At 51.6% G+C, this 19,856-nt stretch overlaps 1 protein-coding gene and 1 pseudogene across 1 annotated transcript in view; both read left to right on the top strand.

Annotated features, from left to right (window-relative positions):
* Nucleotides 1-19,856, top strand: part of EVC (EvC ciliary complex subunit 1) — a 68,397-nt gene that overhangs the window by 35,262 nt on the left and 13,279 nt on the right. Inside the window, exons 9-13 of the mRNA XM_073891416.1 lie at nt 1,608-1,824; nt 4,449-4,597; nt 6,267-6,365; nt 9,036-9,248; nt 17,608-17,717. Of these exons, the coding sequence (XP_073747517.1) occupies nt 1,608-1,824; nt 4,449-4,597; nt 6,267-6,365; nt 9,036-9,248; nt 17,608-17,717 (788 nt within the window). The remainder of the gene's footprint in view (nt 1-1,607; nt 1,825-4,448; nt 4,598-6,266; nt 6,366-9,035; nt 9,249-17,607; nt 17,718-19,856) is intronic.
* LOC112835823 (AP-4 complex subunit sigma-1 pseudogene) lies at nt 15,503-16,720 on the top strand (annotated as a pseudogene).

Genomic DNA, 19,856 nt, shown 5'->3' with positions numbered 1-19,856 from the left:
CCCACCCAGCGCGCAGCCACCCAGCGCTTATCCTCTTGCGCCCCCTAGCGGTCACGGGCCTGCCGACGGCTGTCAGGTGCGTCTAATCAGAGGAGGTTCAAAGCCGCTGTCCTTGGGCTAGTTATGTGGCCTTCCAGAATAAACCTCAGCATTCTTGTCTGTAGTTGGGGGATCCTTATTCTTGCCCTGTTCACACGTTGTCAGAACACAGACCAGTGCCGCTCAACAAACAGTGAGACCCAGGCCTGGCTGTGGGTAGCTCAGACATTGCCCCTGCCCTGTCTTCAAGGGCTCTCAGTCCAGCTTGGGACTGTCCCTTGTGATTAGCTCCTTAAAGACAGAGCACATGGGGCCGTGGAGCATGGAGGAGGGGCCCGCTGTTGGGTGGGGGAGATCAGGGAAGGCACCCCACAGCCCAGCCCAGCATGGATGAGGACTAGCAGGCCGAGGAGTGAGAGGAACAGGGAAGGTGCTCCAGGTGGAGGGCCTCGAGTGGAGGCCCGGCAGAGCTGGGAGCCAGGTGTGCTGGGCGGCCCTGAGCAAGAAGGTGTGTGGACAAGGCTGGAGACAAAGCCAGGCCTGGTCCTCGGGGCACCGAGGGGCACCATGCACCATGCCCTGGAGTTCAGACCTGGTTTGAAGGCAGTGACTAGAGGGTTTGGGCCATAGGACAGCACCAGGTCTGCCTCTCAGAAAGGCCCCTGTCCGCCATGTGGGGGCAGAGCGCACGGGGGCAGGTGGGAGGCTGGGACAACAGACCAGACGTGAGTAGGGCCTGAGCTGGCTGTGACGGGCCGGCAGGAAGGAAAGAGAGGGGCGTCTGAAGAGGCAGGATTGCTGGCATGGAGGACGAGACGGGCTGAGGTGGACTCGGGTGTCTGCTGGGGCCATGCCCAGCTGGGAGAGGCGTGCTCCCTCTGCACACAGCAGCGCCCCCCCCCTCCCGCTTCTGCGGTCCTCACGCTCATTCTGCCGGGGGGAGCAGCTGCCCTCTGAGGCTTCTGGACCCACAGGGTCCCATCTGCCGCTGGTCAGCATTTTTTGCCCTAGGGAGGTGTCTTTTCCAAGAGTCCTGTCCTGAGTCATGATGCCGTGGTGGGGCAGAGGGGGCAGGGGGGCCGTTCTCAAGTCTGACCTCGAGGGAGCCACTTGTGAAGTCAGTCTCACCATCGAAAACCTCTTCAGACCCTGCATCCCAGGCTCTCTGAGGCTCCAAAGCCAAGGGCTCCTGTGACCTTTTCTCTGCCTTTGCCTTTCCCTTTCAGGGCTGTGGAGGCCAAAGGCCCCAGGGACTGGGGAGGAATGGCCATAAGGAAGGCCCCTCTCTGGCCACATGCACGCACTGAACCCCTTCCCAGAAGAGCAGCCCCCGACGTGCTCTCACTCTGTGCCAAGAGCTTAACGCCTGGTACCCCGCGTCAGCCTCACCCCAGCCCTGTGACGGACGATTCTGTTTGCAGCCAAGGAGCAGACGCGGGAGGAGCGGAGGGAGAGCCAGTCGGTCTTCACTCTGCTCACAGGCAGCGGGGGCTCCAGGACGGAGCCCGTTGCCCTTGGCAGACCCCTGCTGCCGGGCGGGATGCTGACCTGGGGGTTTCTCTTCCCAGGACACCCTGGAGAGAACCATGGGGCGGGCGCACATGGCAAAAGTGATCGAGTCCCTGAAGCTCCAAATCCAGGAGGAGACCAAATGCCGGTTGGCCGCCCTGTCCCGCGGCCTGGAGCTGCTGACCATCGAGGGGAAGCTCTCCGGGCAGCAGAAAGAGGAGCTGCTCACTCAGCAGCACAAGGCCTTCTGGGGGGAGGCGGAGCGCTTCAGCAGCGGTGAGTGAGCCATGGCCGGGTCCGGGGTGCACAGCCCTCCTGTGCGGGGGTGGGGGAGGGGGGCCAGGCCTTGGGGGCAGCGTCAGGAGACATGGAGCAGCACGCGGGAGACCAGCACAGGCTGTGATCCCCTTCCGGCCCTTGGGGACTGCATCCCTTTACCGGCTCTGAGCCTTGCTTGCCTTCCCCATAAGGCTGCCCCTAGGGTCTGGGATTGCCGGCTGCATTTAGCCGTCAGTGACCGGGCTGACAGAAGCCCTGGTGTTCCTGCAGCAGAATCACCTGGACCATGCAGAGAGCAAAGGAGGGTGGCAATGCCCAGAAATGACACATGGCACTCAGCTGCAACCCATGGCCCTACACAAGTCCCAGGGCCCTGCTCAGCAGCGCAGGCGAGGGTGGGCAATGGTTGAGCCTGGAGGGCAGGAGAGGGAACCCGACGGGGTTGTTTCTCGTGCCCACCCCAGCTCCTGGGGCGGACCCTGGGAGGTGGGCAGGTCAGGGCTCAAGATACTGAGGGCATCCGAGACTTAGTCCAGGTCCCATCGTTAGAAAGAAGAAACTTTAGCTGCAGGGAGGGTACCAGCTCTGCCTCCAGCACCGGCTGCCCCAGGCCCTCAGTGGGGAGAGCTCATCGCTGGTCCCAGCGCGGGTCCAAGTCTGCACGTTCACCCGGGGCCGGGAGTGGAAGCAGAGAGGCGGGCAGCCTCTTGGGGTCTCGGTCAGGACGTCTGCAGGGCACGGAGTCGTGTGCTTCACAGTTTTCCCAGCGGACTCTGACACCCACATGGGTGTGGACGCTGTAGGGCCAGGGAGTCTCCAGGGGTCTTGGTCAGCTCGGGCCACGGTATCAAGATAGCACAGACCATGGGGCTTACACAACAGCCCTCTCTTTTCTCCCAGTTCTGAAGGCAGTGAAGTCCGAGAACAGAGCGCCAGCCCAGTCAGTTCCGGTGAGAAACTGAGTCCTGCCTGCAGCCTTCTGTGTCTTCACGTAGCAGAGAAGGGCTTTCTTGTACCTCTTCCTTTTCTTCTCAGGCACCAGCCCTCGGGGATTAGGACCCCAGTCTCACAAACTCGTTTACCCTCCAGATGCAGTCCCTCAGGGGTTAGGGCTTTAGAGTATCAATTTGGGGGGACACGGTCCAGTGCATGGCGCCAGGTTTTTGTTGCAGCCCGTGTCCTGGTCCTCTGTCTGCAGTGGCTCGTGTCCTCTCTGCCAAGCCTGCCGGCTGCCTTTCAGAGATGGGGTCAGAGGGAGGCACTCAGAGCTGGGGCCTCGGGCCATTCCATGAGGTCTTTGTCACTCGGCATCACGGCTTCTGTGACCACATGGAAGCCCGCTGTTGGCTGGAGTCTGGACTGTGTAGAACTGAGCACATCTGGCCTTGGGGGTCATCTCACACGGGGACCTGGGCTCTCCTAGCGGGACGGGGCCCCAGCAGCACAGACTGGCAGGGGCAGGATGCCAAAGGAACCCCACTGATCAGGCTCTGTTGAACTTGGACAGGACAGGGGAGGCAGGGAGACAGTCGGGGCATGGAGGGAGGACCTTGGGCAGAGGGAGGACTCTGGTCTCTCTGGCCACCTGGTCACACCCTTTTCTTTGGTGCCAGAGGCTAAACAGATTCCCAGACAAAACCCAAGGAAGTGTGCTTGTCTTACAAATGTGGAGAGTGTGTGTGTGTGTGTGTGTGTGTGTGTGTGTGTGTGTGTGTATGTATGTATGAAATGCTGAAACAAACATCTCCCAGAACGGCAGACCCCTGGTGGCCTGGCCCTCGTTGACTTCTCCAGCTTCTACACTGAGCATCTCCCCCAAAACTCAGGGGAGAAGGATCTGGCTCACCTCTTCTTTATCTCCTCTCCCAGAAGCCTTCCCTGGGGTCCCACACTGCCCATTACCCTTCATCCTTCTCCTCCCACCACCCTGCTCCTCATCCGGCATGACACTGATTGTCCCTTCCCCTTCTCTCAACTCCTCTGCACCAGGAGCAGCCTGCGCCCAGCGCCCAGTGCTATCCTTGGCACGCTGCCGGCCCAGTGACCTCTGCGGGGCGAAGGGGGGTTCAGACCCCAGCCTCTCTGCCCGCCTTCACCTTCCCCACCAGGCAGAGGGCCTTGCCCTTGGGTTGCCCCGCCTTCTTGCAGCTCCTGCTAATTTAATAACTCATCCTCATGAGTTTTAAATCTCAACTGCACTCTGAGATGCCACTGTCTTCCTACAGACCCGGAGTCTTCTCTCCTGTCCTTCCATCTGCCCCTCCCTGTGTCACCTATTCCTTCCTCATTTTTCCCCACAAAAAAATACCCCTTCTTCATCTCCTGGTCAGGTTGACTGGTCACCCTGCACAACCACAAAATGCAGCCTCTTCTGTCCTGAGCACTGGGCCCGAGGGGAAGAAGGGTCCCTTCAAATAACGTGGGGCTGTGGGCTTTGAAGAGCCAGGGGCTCCTAACACTGGCCTTTTGGAAGCACCTATACCTGAAAGATAAAACTATGAGCGCAGGCAGGAGTGCGGGGCTCCTGCTGGTCCATCCTGCATCCCGAGTGCGGGCAGGAGACTATGAGTGTCTTGCCCGGGGAGTAACCTGCGATGTGCTGGGGCTTACTTCAATTTCAGAGTTTGTCCAGCGAGGCAAAGACCTGGTTAAGGCGTCACTGGTTCGCCAAGCAGAGGAGATGGCCAAGCTCACGCTGGCCCAAGAAGAGGAACAGAGGAGCTTCCTGGCTGAGGCACAGCAGAGCACCACCCCAGACGAGTTCCTCCAGGTGACCCTGCTCCCCACTCCCTCCCCGCGTCCACAGACACAGCCAGCCGGGGAGCAGCCATGCAGGCTGAGTGCTGCGGCTTCATCCTTGTTACTGTGCAAGGAAAGCCAGAGACCTTGGCATTGGCCAGACATGAGGTCTACTGCTCACTGCCCTGTGTCAGCCCGGTGACCTTAGCCAGCCCAGGGGAAGGGAGGACTGTGCACGGGAGGCTCTGTGGCAGGATCAGGGAGGTGGCCGGGCTAGAAAATGCCCTTGTCTTGACAAGGAAGGGGACAAGGAGACTTGCCAGACAAGAAACAAGAGGCCACCCTCCTTGAGGGCAGAGAAATGAGCTAGCACCAGCACAGGCCGGGACGACCAGGGAGAGAGAGAGAGAGAAGAGAGCCCTGCCTTTGCCCCCGTATTTCCCTGCTCATGGACGGGGGCTAGGGCACCTGCTTGTCCATTCTGCACAGTGGTCAAGCATTTGGGCACTGGGGCCACCTGGAAACGGGTTGGAACGCTGACTTTGCTGCTAAGGAGCTGAGTGACCTTGGGCGCATTGCTCCCCTCAGCCCTCAGCTTCCTCATCTGCATAATGGGAGTCCTGGCACCCACCTCATGGGTTGTTAGGGTTCAGGGAGACCAAGTAAGGGGCAGCCATGGCCCGACTGTTTGTCTGGGTCCTTCTCCTTTGCCTTGACATGAGCTGGACCTTGTTTTGGCTCGGACAGAGGGACAGAGGGACAGTGACTGGATCCAGGCCCCACGCAGAGCACAGGCATGGGCCCTCCCTGGGGCCAGCCTGGTGGCAGGAGCAGCTCCCCAGTGAGAAGCCAGGAGGAGACTTCTCCGACACACACTGAGGACAGAAGAGAGGCATTTAGGTCCCTTTAAGGTCCACCTTGCCCCCCGCCCCAAGGAGCCTCCTCCCAGATCCCTTCCAGGTCACAAGGTTGGGGTGGGGGGCTGTTTCTGTCCTGGACAGGATGCATCTGAAGCAAGGCTGGTAGGATTATACTGCTCTATGTTGCTCAGAGATTTCTGGCCCCTCCCTGGCATCGCGTTGCACATCCTGAGTGCAGGGAAGGGTGGCCCGGTCGGCTCTGCCCAGCACCTCAGCACAGGCCAGGCCCACGCTGGGGGCTCAGGAGACAGGGACAAAGGAGGGAAGGGTGGAGCAGATACATGAAAGAATGGATGAACGAGGGAACGAGGAAATAAATGAACAAGGGTCTTTGTCCCCCGTGGACCTCCCCACGAGGAGTCTGTCCCTCTGTCATTTTGACCCGCCATGCCCCTCGGCTGCACGCCTGTGTCTGCCCCATCTCCCCCGCGCGCGATTCTCTGGCTCCTCAGGGCAGGGCGCAGCCACGTGGCCAGGGCCGACCAGACTGACCTCTCACGGCCTGTGTGCTTTGACCCTGCTAGGTGGTGGGCTCCACTGGGTGGTCTCCCCAGGCCCGGGTGGTGGTCCCCAGCAACCCAGTCACAGAATGCCTGGGTGGCTTGTGGCCAGGAGATCAGGTTTGCAATTTGCAGCCACGTGATAACCTGTGCCTCAGTTTCCTCCTGTATAAATCAGGGACGGACATCCTTCAGATCTGAGAGTTGCCCTTTGGGGGAATTTTTCTAGGAAAAAAAATTGGCATTTTCCCACAAGATTCAGCTCATGTTTCATTCGCAGGCTTTTCATGCGGTCCTGGAGAGGCAGAGGTTGACCCAGAGTTACCTGGAGGAGGAGGAGAACGTCAGAACCACCGAGGTCATGGCTGTGCTCTGCCAGGTACGTGGCCTCGTGGTGGGACCTGCAGAGAGTCCCCAGGATCCGCACGTGCATGCGAATCCCCCCTCCTCCTGGGCCGGGACCCCAGAGATGCAGGCTCAGGCCCAACTCTGGCCCTGTGGAGAGCAGGCAAGCCACACACCCTCCATGGGTCCCTCCCTCCCCGCATCACACACCAGGGTCCTATCAGAGGCATCTTCCATTTCCGGGGTGCTCAGGACTCTGACCTCCAGATGTCCCTAGGGGCAAAGGCCTTTGGAAGCGAGTTCACCCAGGATGGAAAGGAGGCCGGCTTTTGTGGGAGTCAGCGGGTAAGGCAGTGGTGAGGACGGAGGGCTGGCCCTAGAACAGGGAGGCCTGGGTTTGAGTGCCGGCACCGCCTTTCTCCCCGGGCAACCTCATGCAACTCCAGAACGGGGACGAGGACTCCATGCTGGCCTGGAGGACTGACTCCGAGAGAACAGGGGAGATCACCTGTGCCCTCCAAAGTGATGGGCCTCCCAGGGGGTGATGGTGACCAAGACACAGAGCCCCTGCCTCGGGCAGCACCCAGAGCTACTGCAAAGCCAAAATGCAGACATCCTGCATGAAGGAAAGTGACAAGTGCCGTAGCGTTGGGAAGTGCATATGGGGTCCTCTCCAGACTCAGAGTGCCTGCGTCTGCGTCCTGGCTCTTCCCCTTCCCCACTGTGTGGCCTCCAGATTTTACTGGGCCTCTCCAGTTCCCAGTTTCCCCATCTGCGAAATGGGGACAATGATAAGCCTTCTTCATGGGGGTGGAATGAGGCCCTTAGGCAGTAGCTGGAATCCAGGACATGCCCGATCCCAGTTGGCTTCTGTTACAACATCCCTGCTTACGGGTGCGGAGAGGAGGCGTGAGGGATGCCTGGGGCTAAGGCCAAGTCAGAGACAGCTGTCTGCAGGAAGAGATGCTGAGCCAAGCTTTGAAGGGGGAGACAGGCCAGGTGGACAAGGAGCCAGGGGGTATCCGAGGCCCATCAAAACAAGTGAAGGTGGGCAGTGCAAACCCTCAGCATCGTGGCAGCTATACTGGGTGGATAGTGTCTGTATCAGTCAGCTCAGCTGCTGTAATGAAGTGCCTTAGACAGGGGGCTTAACAGCAGACACTTACTGTCTCGCTGTTCTGGAGACCAGAAGTCCAAGGTCAAGGTGTGGGCAGGGTTGGGTTCGGTGAAGACCCTCTTCCCAGCTTGCAGATGGCCACCTCCTTGCTTTGTCCTTACTTGGCCCTTCCCATGTGCTAATGAAGAGAAAGAGTTCTGGGGTCTTCCTCTTATTAGGACACCAGCCCTATCAGCTTAAGGCCCCACTCTACGACCTCACTTACCCTCAGCCATCTCCTTGAAGGCCCCATCTCCAGATACTGTCACACTGGAGCTTAGGGCTTCAGTATTTGAACTTGGGGGACACAATTCCATTCCTAACAGTAGCCCCCAAAATGTCTTGTCGCCCTGGAACCTCAGAATGTGATCTTACTTGGAAGTAGGGTCCTTGAAGATGTAATTAGTGAAGATGAGGCCACACTGAATTAGGAGGGAATGGCTGACGTCCCCATAAGAAGACCACATGCTGCTCAGTGGGGGCTGTGTGGTAGAGCAGTGACGTCCTGCCAGATGCTTGGGTTCCAATCCCAGCCAGGCCATTGGCCAGTTACGGGTTCAGGAGCAGCTTATCTAACTTGTGCCTCAGTTTCTCCATCTTAACAGCATTCTGATGCACAGCTGAGTTTGAGAACCACTGTCATGGAGGGAATGGGGTAGGTCCAGTGAGCTCATACTCATGAGGCAGATGCTCTCTTGATGCCCTACCCTGTGGCCCCTGAGCCCACCTGAGCCCACCCCCAGCAGGGGACATTTTCCAGCAGGCTGACACTCCCTATCTTGAGCTGGGATTGGAGTCTAAGATCTTGGCCAACTAAACCCACTTTCCTCCTCCATAAAGCAAGGCCAAAACGTCCATCAGGTATTGCTGCTGGAGGAATGAGCGGTGCATATAGAAGCACCGGGCCAATGTCAGAGGGTGGCAGCAAATACATCAGTTTCAGTAAAGGCTTGTGGTGACACTGAAGTGACCACAGCCTCATCCCTCCAGTGATGTCCTTGGGATGTTCTGTATTTGATTTTCCTGTGCCTGCGTCTAGTGGCCAGGCCTGTGAGAGCTTGGGCCATGAAGGTAAAGACCCCCTTTTTTCTAATATCAGGAGAGCCTGTCAGGTGTGAATGAGGAATACACCTGCTGGAGTCTGTTTCTGAGGAGGAGGTACTTGGAAATACGCTGCACGTGAAGGTGTGAGGAGCAAGGTGAAGGTGTGCGTGTGATTCTGTGCATCTGCATAGGTGCTTCTAAAGGAGATAACTAGGGGCGCCTGGGTCGCTCAGTCAGTTAGGCGTCTGACTTTGGCTCAGATCATGATCTTGGAGTCCTGGGATCGAGCCCCAAGTCAGGCTCCAAGCTCAGCACAGAGTCTGCTTCTCCCTCTCCCTCTGCCCCTGCTCTGTGTGTGTGTGTGTGTGTGTGTGTGTGTGTGTGTGTGCGTGTGTGATTTGAGAGCTCACTTCGCTGGGTTTCCTCTGTGCTTTGTGGAAAGCCCACAGCCCTGCCCAGGGTGAGAGCATGACTTGTAACCCTGTCACGTGCTCTTGGCTTCAGGAGCTGTACCGTGGCACCATGGAAACGTTCCAGAAGTTTGTGGACGTCCTGTTCCTTCAGACGCTCCCAGGCGTGACTGGCCTCTCCCAGGCAGAGTGTGAGTACTTGAGGCAGGAGGTCCAGGAGAACGCAGCGCAGCAGCTGGGGCAGTCGGATCGCTTCCGCAAGCAGCAGTGGGAACTCTTCCAAGATCTCCTGGAGCAAGACAAGCAGGTGGGCATTTTGCACAACCAGGCCTGGGGGTCTACCGTTTTTACACTTAGGAAAAATAATGAGAGATTTTGTTCATGGAGCATCCCTAGCGCCTGTGCTGAGCACTTGACAGACACTGTGCCCTGCCCGGCCCTTCACAACCAAGGTGGGCAGGAGAAGGGAGCAGAGGATGGGAAGTCAGTAGATTAATGCCTCCGGCTGGCCCATTACGAAAGGGCAGCAATGCCTGTGCTTTAGACCGGCAGAAGTCAACAACAGAAGGTAGCTCGTAAGGGAGTGGACTTGGGCGGGGGGGGCGGTTCTCACATGGAACTCCTGTTTTTCAGTGAAAGCCTGTTTCCTGATTAAAACCAGGTATCCATGTGGTAGATAGAATAATGGTCCCGAGATGTCCGCCTCCTAATCCCCAGAATATGTGAATAGTCACCTAACATGGCAGAAGGGACCTTGCCCAAGTGAGTGTATTAAGGATGTTGAAATGGAGACGTTGTCCTGGCATATCCAGGGGGCCCCAGTGTAATCACAGGGTCGTCCTCCTAAAAGGGAAGGAGGAGGGTCAGAGTCAGAGAAGGAGAAGTGATGACTTGAGCAGAGGACGGCGTGATGTGGCCACGAGCACGGCAGGCAGGCACCTCTGGAAGCAGGAAAAGGCAGGTGCAGACTCCCCCCCGGGGCGTCCAGAAGGGTCACAGCTCTGATTTTGGCCCAGTTAAGACCCATTTCAGAATTCTGACCTCCAGAACTCTAAGATAATGAATTCGTGTTGTTTTAAGCCGCAGAATTTGTAGTCATGTGTTATGGCAGCAGTAGGAAACGAATTTACATTAACTTTATTTTAAAAAACTAAAACGTGTCAAATAGAGGAATTTCTAAATGTGACAGGCATTAAAACTCCTGCATTTCCTTTCTCTCCTGCCTTAATGCACACCGCAGGCTGTAACACGAATGTGTTCACTATCCCAGTATCTGGCAGTGACCTGGTGACATAGTCCTGGCCAATGAGACAGAGTGTGGTCGCTGCAAAGAGCTTCCCTTTCTTCGGCATTCCCTGTTCTTCCTGCCCAGAGCATGTGCAGGAGGCCTGGGGCACACCAGCCTTCCTTTGACTTAGAGGCAGGATGCGGGAGGACGGAGGCAGACGGGCTCAGGATGGTGGAGCAGAGAGTGGACGCCACTGTCCCAGCCCTGGACTGCCCACCCCTTGGGAGCTTGTTATAGGAAACAACCCCTGCCTCTTTGCCATGGGGTCCCATTAGTTACAGAAGAGCACTGGACTCACGAATGGAAGGGAGGTTTTCCAAAGCAACTAACCGGAGCTGTCCAAGGTACCACGTAAGGAAAGGGGGGGCATCATGCCACAAGGCCACTCACAGCCATGGAGCAGCAGAGGGCCTCGCTTCCTATTAGACCTCCTTCTAATTCAGTTCAGTCCTCCATCAGCTGTATCATGTCTTCCTCTCATTGCTAACTGTCTCCTGCGCTTGGCTCTAAGTTCCTAGAGGATAGCAACTCTGTTTTTCATTTTTTCATTGCTTTATTCAAAGTCCAGGGGCTGGGACACAGCGAGGGCCCAGGAAAACTTGGCTGCATTACCAACAACAATAACGCAGCTTTCGGGCACCTGGGTGGCTCAGATGGTTAAGCGTCTGCCTTCGGCTCGGGTCATGGTCCCAGGGTCCTGGGATCGAGTCCCGCGTCGGGCTCCCTGCTCAGCGAGAAGCCTGCTTCTCCCTCTGCTTCTCTCTCTCTCTCTCTCTGTCTCTCTCTGTCTCTCATGAATAAATAAATAAAGTCTTAAAAAAAAACAATAACGCGGCTTTGGAAATTATCACAGGGTCACTTTATTGTTCTTCAAGGGATGTAGTTGAAGCTGAATCCATTGGATTCATACCAATCCTGGGCCCAGACCACTTAATTTACAGTCTCTGGGGTGGCGGTGGGGGGGATAAGCTGGCCATGTGAGTCTAATGTGCCTCTGATGAAGGATCCCCAAATAGGAGGGGGGGCCTTTGAGAGGCAGCTGTAGTTTGCAGATGGGCCCCTAATCTTGGAAGCTGGATGTGTGGGTTTGAGCCAGTGCAGTCCTGTCCATGGGCTGGTTGGCCTCGGCCGGTTAGTTGACCCCCCACACAGCTCTGGCATTTTGCGAAACTTGCTAAATGTCTCAGAATCTCTGCTTCTGAGTGAAAAATAGGGATCAAAATACCCAACAGTGTTGCTCTGAGATAATGCAAGATAAGACCTTTCACACAGCTTCTCTCTCATTATTTAATGATACTGGCATCGAAAAAAATCCAGAACTTCATTTCTGATCAATTATTAGACCAACAGCTATAATCTATCTGCAACCCCCTGGTTATGAGTCTTGATTATTTTAAGTAAATGTTAGACAATGCATGACTTCTGGCTTTTACTTCCTATTTATTTACTTAGTGAGTATACACGTGCATGTGAATTTTCCGTGGCTTGTGCGGAAGGGTTTCAGGAGTTCTGCACGCAAGAAGCAAGCAGGATGGTTAATGACCAAATCAACTGATTAAATAAGTATAACCCAAGACTGTTTTCGCAACGTGTATATGTCATAATTAATTTACTGATTGGTTGTTTAATTGCCTTAAAGTGCCACAAGATATTTAGAGGTCCGTGTGTACTCTCACTTACCATATTTCCTCCTTGATGATAAAAATGAGCGATGAGCTTTCTATGATTCAGATGAATATTTAGTCATAAGAAAAAAAACATCAACAAAACTGTTCATGGAAAATGAAACACACACCCAGGCTGTGAAATGCATTTCCTACATTGTCTTTTACCCAAAGGACCTTGGTAATTTCGGGTCCTGTTACTCAGGGAAGTTGTTAAATATTATGGAATCCGTCCCATATTGGATTACCCAATTGGAACAGGTTGTAGAATGGTGGTTCTCAAAATGTAATCTGTTCTAATGTTGCTTTCTGGACTTTTCCCCAGTCCACTGTGCTAGGTCCCCCCAGAGATGTCCCCGTCCTAATTCCCAATGGCTGTGAACATGGGATCTCACATGACACAAGGGACTTTGCAGATGTGATTAAGTTCAGGATCTTGAGACGGGGAGATTCTCCTGGGCTATCCAGGTGGACCCAATAGAATTACCAGGGTCCCTATAAATGAAAGTGGGATGCAGGAGTGTCAGAGTGATATGGTTGGACCAAGAAAGTCTCAGCCAGCCATCAATGGTTTGAAGATGGAGAAAGGAGCTACTTGCCGAGGAATGTAGGTGATCTCCAGCAGCAAGAAAGGGCATGGAGATGGGGTTTGCCCAGAGCTTCCAGAAGGCATGTAAGCCTGCTGACACCTCGGGGTCTAGCCCCTTGAGCCCTATTTTGGACTTCTGACCAGCAGAACTCTAAGACAATGAGTTTGTGTTGTTTTAAGCTACTGAGTTTGTGGCAGAAACAGCCACCATGGGAGAGTGATAGACCGCCACATGGGAGTCTGCACTTTTGACAAGGCATGTGGCAGTGGGTACGGTCCATAGCGCTTCCTATCATCAGGAACACCCCTGTGGCCATCAGTCCATCAGGTGTTAAATCCTGGCACCGCCTCCCACTCTCCTCCCACTCTCTCAGCCCCACTGCAGGTGGGTTTCCATCACCCGGCCACCACACCTGCTCCCACCTGTGCTGAGCTCTGAGGCCTCCCCTGCCGCACTCAGCCACAGTGCTTGGGCTGGGGCCTGTTCTCTCCCACTTTCCATATTGAGAGATCCCTGTCCTCCAAAGCTGGGCTCTCCCCTCCTCCTTGAAACAGCCGCTTGACTCTTGCTTCTCCTGCTACCTCTGTTGTGGCTCTGCCTCAGTCTCTTTTGCTGGTTCTTTCTCACCTTCACCTTGTCTGCCCCTGGAGTGGCCCAGGACGCAGTCCAGGACCCTCCTCTTGGTCTGCATGCACTCTCTTGGTGACCCATCCAGTCACACCCATCTGTCCTGGTGTCCTAATGCTGCATGACAAATAACCAAGCGAGCAGCTTAAGACAACACACATTTAGGGGCGCCTGCACGGCTCAGTCGTTAAGCGTCTGCCTTCAGCTCAGGTCATAGTCCCAGGGTCCTGGGATCGAGCCCCGCATCGGGCTCCCTGCTCCGCGGGAAGCCTGCTTCTCCCTCTCCCACTCCCCCTGCTTCTGTTCCCTCTCTCGCTGTGTCTCTCTCTGTCAAACAAATAAATTATTTAAAAAAAAAAGGCAACACACATTTATTATCCCACAGTCTCTGCAGATCAGGGGACCAGACATGGCTTCACGGGGTCCTCTGCTTGGGGTCTCACAGCTGCAATCCAGCCTGTGGCGGGGGTCTCATCTGGTGGCTCAGCCGGAAGAGAATCGCTTCCAAACTCACTTACATGGTTCTCGGCAGGATTCTATCCCTCTGTTTTTGGACTGAGGCCGGCACCTCCCTTGTTTATGTCTCCAGCTCAGAATGCGTTCCAAACTCCGCTCTCTGCCTGAGATCTTCCTGTATGTGATGAATAGGCGTGGTACCTGTCACATGCCCCAGGAAAGAACTGTTGGTCTTCCTGCCCAACCCACTCCATCCACACTCTTCCTCCATCTTCCAGCCAACCGGGCCAAAACCCTTGGGGTTGTCTCGACTCGCCCTTTTGCATCCCTGACGTGCAACTGACAGGAAGTTGCACAGGCTCTGCCTTCCGTCTAGTCCAGAAAGGAACCACTTTCATCACGTCTGCCCTTACACCTGGTCACAGGTACCACACCTGTCATCAGATCTCCGTGACAGCCCGCACCCCCCACCCTGGTCTCCCTGCATCCACGCCTCCCCCTGCTGTGGTCTACTCTCAACCTCCCACACAGAACGATCCTTTCAAAACATACCGCATGACACTAATTTTTAAGGGGCACATTTAAAATAGTTGTGCATCTTATAATTGCCAGGACATCAGGTTTGCTAAAAGACACGGTCACGTTGTGTCACTTCTTTGCTCCAGACCCCCAGTGGCTTCTCTTTTCATGCAGAGTAGAGCCAGCATCCTCACCCTGCCCTACGAGGCCCTCCATGTCGGGGGCCCGGCTTCCCTCTGACCTCCTGGTTCTGTCCCAGCCGCACTGGCCTCCTTGCGTGCCTTCCACGCGCTGGGTGTGCTCCAGCCTTGCTCCGTCTGCTGCAGTCTTTGCTCCCATGTCACCCTCACACGAGGCCACCCTCACAATGAGGCCTACCCTGATTGTGCTTTTTAAAACGGCAGTGCCCCCCCTCCCTCAGCATGACAGTGTTTGCCTGAGGTGCTGGCTTTAGAACCCAGCCACCTGTAAGCCCGCCCCATTTATGGGAGAACACTACAAAACCCTCAGCGTGTACCAGGCATGCCCTGACTGCTAGTTCTTTCTCCCTTTCTCTCCTTGGTAACTATAAGCTTGAAACAAAGAGTAAACTTGCCCAAAGCCACACGATTTCCAGGTAGCAATGACCAGGGTCAGCACTTTAGCCCACTGAAGCAGCTTGTGGTTCTGAATTTAAGCATCCACGAGCCGGCATTTGATAGCTTTGGAGATGTTAGTGTGACAATTGCAGGCACCATGGAGTCTGATGGCCTTGGTCCTCTCGATTGTGTTTGAGTCCTGATGCTGTTTTTACCTGCATTCTTAAGTGCCCACCAAAGACCCCCATATGGGTTCGTTTACCATTTAGAGAAGCAAGGCTGTACAAAATTTTCTTTTATTTTTTTCCTTTGGGGGAGAGAGAGAGTGAGCAGGGGCAGAGGCAGAGGGAGAGAAAGAATCTCAAGCAGACTCCCCATTGAGCATGGAGCCTGACACAGGGCTCAATCTCACGACCCTGAGATCATGACCTGAGCCAAAATCAAGAGTCAGAGGCTCAACCAACTGAGCCACCCAGGTGCCCCCGCTGTATAGTATTTTCTACGAAGTTCTAGCCCCTTAAGCACTCTGACAGGTTATTGTAGACTCTTTACAAGCGAAGTCAGAGGCTGACTTTAATGAAAAGTTCTAGGGGCATCTGGGTGGCTCAGTTGGTTAAGTGTCTGCCTTCAGCTCAGGTCATGATCCCAGGGTCCTGGGATCGAGTCCCGTGTCGGTCTCTGCACTGAGCATAGAGTCTGCTTGAGATTCTCTCTCTCCCTCTCCCTCTGCCCTTCCCCCTCTCATCTCAAAAAAAAAGTCATAAGTCAAGCCATAAAGATAAGATCTAAACAGCACAATTGATGATCTGAGGCTCCTTTGTAGGGCTTTTGTGGATGACATGAAGGTCCCCATTGAGAAGCCCAAAGAATCTGCTAACTATTACAACTATTCAGATTGCTCAGTAAGTTCCCCAGGTACAAAATCAGCATCCCAAACCAGTAGATTGACTACATACCAGAGCACCCAGTGATAACATCAATAAGGATCCTCTTCTGAGTAAAAGCTATAGGGTGCCTAAAAATAAACCTGACCGATATGTATAAGAGCTTAGTGGAGAAGTTTATAAACTGTTGTTGAAGGCATAAAGTAAGACTGAAGAGAAATGCCACGTTCTTGAATGGGAAAACTTGATCTTGGAAAGCTGGTGATGCTCTTCAAATTAATCTATAAATTCAGTCCAATTACAAGAAAATCCAAAAAGCAGTTTTCCCAAACTTGATAAACTGATGCTCAAATTCATATGAAAGGAAAAGCTAAGACAGTTTTGTATAAGAGAGTATGGGAGAGGAAGTCAAAATGGCTGCCCCAAGGAAGCCTGCACCGCGCGGCTAGTAAGGGCTGGGGAACAAGCTTCTCCGGGAAAGGGACGGGGGCGGCTCTCGGAAGAGCCGTCGCCAGAACCGCAGGCAGGGCTATCGCCCCCTGAGCTGCACAGGTTCTAATTCCAGGCACCCCTTGACGTAACTTTTGAACTATCTGGAAAAATATTGCCCAGAAAAAAAAAAAAAGGATAAAATTTTTCTTCATGGTGAATAAACAAGGACAGACCCGACTTTCTAAATGCTATGAACATGTGGAGATCAATAAGCGTACAATTCTGGAAATGGAAGTCATAAAGAGCTGTCTCTCCCGATCCAATGAACAGTGTTCTTTCGTTGAATTTAAGGATTTTAAGCTGATATAGTGACAGTATGCTGCTGTCTTCATTGTGTTTGGAGTTAATGACACTGAGGACGAGACGGCCATTTTTGAACTCACCCATAACTTTGTGGAAGTGTTAGATGAATACTTCAGCGAGTGAGTGAATTAGATATAATGCTTAATTTGGATAAAGTGCACATCATTTTGGATGAGATGATGTTAAATGGCTGCATCGTGGAAACGAATCGAGCAAGAATTCTTGCCCCCTATTCATTCTTGATAAAATGTCAGAAAGCTGAATGATGGAAGGCTCTGCCAGACAACATCAACCTGTAGAAGTGAGAATACCGTGGGATACCTCTCAACATCTGTAGCCCAAAGAATGTGGAAGACTGCACATTGCAAAATGGGGTGTCCTTCCAAAGACATTTTAAATAGGTGTTTTCCACATCTTCTAAATGGAAAACAAAGCTTTATTTTAAAATATGGTATTCAAAGAAATATTTTCTCTGAGCTAAGAGACAAGTTTTGTTTTCTGACCGTAAGCATTTTTTCCCCACTTGTTCAAATTTTGTTGAGTTCTGAGGGTAACTTTTTTGTTCTCTGCTTTCCTATGCACGTTTAATTCAGGATTAGCAGCATGGGAAGAACGTGTGACAATTATCAGCCAATAAAATTTTAAACACACATAGTACTTTGAATGTTTTCTGAATGCTCTTTTTCCTTAAAATGATTTAAAAAGTCAAAACTTTACAAAATTGTGTACCTAATAAAAATTGAGAATTAAATTTCATTTGCCAGTTTCTGAAAAAAAAAGAAAGAAAGAAAAAGAGAGTATGGGAGAATTTTCCCTAATGTCTATGCAGTTTTGCTATAAGCAACAGCAATTAAAGAGCATGGTGTTGGTGCAGAAATAAAAAGACAGCCCCAAGGACTAAAACAGAGAGCCTGGAATGACATTTGTGTATACGTGGAAACTGTGTAAGATCAGGTGGCATGACAAGCCAGTCATAAAAAGATAAATTTTCTAATAAATGATGCTGGGACAATTAGTATCCATTTATGCAGAAAAAAAAATTAGATGCCTTCCTCACGCCACAGAAAATGAATGTTCAATGTTTTAAGATTTAAATGTAAATTAGAAATTTAAAAAATCTTTAGAAGGAACTGTAAGAGAAAATCTTAATGAAATCAGGGGAGAAAAGGATCTTTTAAACAAGAAACAAAAGGCATGTTCCAACATAAGCGATGATGGGTGAAGGGAACTTGAGTTGACCCCTTGTGGCTCTGTGCTGGATTTAGGTGTGGATGGAGGAGCATGCCCTGTCCTCTGTGCTGCAGACGCACCTGCAAGATGACCATGAGAGCATCATCCACCAGGTCTTGGGCCGACTTGGTGGCCTCAGTGAAGAGTGAGTACAGCTTTCTGAAGGGTGGGGGGCCTGTGTCCTCTGTGATCTCTATGCTAACCTCAGAGTTCTCATCTATTAGGTGGACACATTAACTGCCCCCTGCCATTCTTACAGTGTGATTTTGAGACCAACCAATCTGTAAGTGTAAATGTGGAGAAGAGTGATAGTAGAGTGCCATAGATAAAAGGCTTGCAGTCAGACTTGATCTGGGAAAATCTTGCCCTCAGTTTCCTCATCTATAAAATGGGCTAATAATATCTACTTCGTAGAGCTGTCTATCATAGCAACCTTTTTAAATACTTTTTTGGAAGTATAATTCATATGTATTATTCTATGTATACAATTCAATGATTTTTGGTAAATTTACAGAGTTCTTCAGCTATGACCATGATCCAAATTTAGAACATCTCCATCACCTAAAAAGCCCCTTGTCCCCATTTTCAGCCACTCCCAATTTATTAATAAATCTGTATTCTTCCTATTTCTTCATTTTTTTAAAAGATTTTATTTATTTATTTGAGAGAGAAAGAGAGAGAGAACAAGCCAGGGGGAGCAACAGAGGGAGAGGGAGAAGCAGACTCCCCGCTAAGCAGGGAGCCCGATGTGGGGCTCAGTCCGGGGACTCTGAGCTCATGACCTGAGTCAAAGGCAGACGCTTAACTCACCGAGTCACCCAGGCACCCCTCTTTTCTACTTTTTCTATAGCTATTAGTGTAGTACCATATTTTCAACTTTCCCTAAAATGTTTGTTTTTCCTTGTTTTATATGAGAAAAATTATTTTGATAAAACTGTTTTTCTAGTTGCCAGCATTTTCCAGGACACTAGTGTGTGTATACATCAAGAAGTAGGTGGATAGCTACTGTATTGGATAATATAGGGGAAGGAGGTGACAACAAGCAGAAAAACCTCGTGGGCCATGCTACGACAATAGGGAACGACTGGAAGATTTGTCCAGCCTGAAAACCTGTATCTTTTAATTGTACTAATATTTGGTCCTTTATATTTAATGTAAATCTTAATGCTGATCTGTTTGGATTTTTAACCTATCATCTTACGGTTTGTTTTATGTTTGTTCTGCTGCTCTGTGTTCCTTTCTCTCCTTCTTTTGTATTAGGTTTTTTTTGTTGTTGTTACTTTAATTTATCTCTCTTTTGGCATATTAGTTATGTATTCTTTTACTGTGCTTTTAGTGGTTCAAAGATTTTAAATTGTGTCCTTGATGTGTTAAAATCTGATATACACTTTTATATTCCTTCTCCCGGACAATATGGACACCTTAGAACACCTTAATTCCGTTTATTCCTCTCTCATAGAGTATGCTTTTCTTAGTGGGTATTTTATTTAGATTTACTTTAATATTTCTTTTGCCAATTCTTTCCCTACTTTTCTGGGGCTCCAATTATACATTTTATTAGAATTTTTCACCTTATCCCACATCCATCTTAGATACTGCCCTGTATTTTTTATTCTTTTGTTCTCTGTGGTTCAGTCTAGACACTTATTTTGAACTATCTTCCAGTTCACGCTCTCTTAAGCAATGTTTCATCTGCTGTTAAATCCATCTGTCGTTCTTAATGTTGGTAGTGGATTTTCAGTTCTAGAATCTCCATTTGATTCTTTTCATAGTCCTCAGTTGTCTCCTGAAGTTCTTCATCTTATCATTTAATTTATTAAACATATTCATCATGGCTTTTGTAAGGATTTTTTCTGATGATCTCAATATCCAGTATCTTTGGGGTATGTTTCTATGGTCTATTTTTTCTCTTTATCTTTGACCAGTTCTTATCTGTTTGCAAGTCTGGTTATTTTTATTGAATGCTGGACACAGCAACTGAAAATGACACAGATAATTTAAGGTTTCGAATAATGGGATCTTCCTCCAGAGAGGATTTATCTTACTTCTAGCAGGGATTTCACATAGTGGCAGATCTGCTATCCCATTTGTGAAAGTAGCTGATTCAAAATTAAGCTTCTGTAAGGGATGATTCCTTATTCTTAGGACAAGAGCCCCCAGCTGAAAGCCTGGAGTGTCTGCCAGGTCTCTCCTCCTTGGTAGGTTGACTGCCAACACTCTGTTCAGCTTTTCAGGCTGTCAGAAAATACCAAATGTTGGGCCTCTCTGGTGGACCAGCATTTTT

The sequence above is a fragment of the Callorhinus ursinus genome, unplaced genomic scaffold, assembly GCF_003265705.2.
Source record: "Callorhinus ursinus isolate GAN/ISIS: 27379988/994484 unplaced genomic scaffold, GSC_fseal_2.0 scaffold4, whole genome shotgun sequence".
NCBI lineage: Eukaryota > Metazoa > Chordata > Mammalia > Carnivora > Otariidae > Callorhinus > Callorhinus ursinus.
Note: the sequence above shows the minus strand (reverse complement) of the source record. Positions and strands in the feature narration are given on the sequence as shown.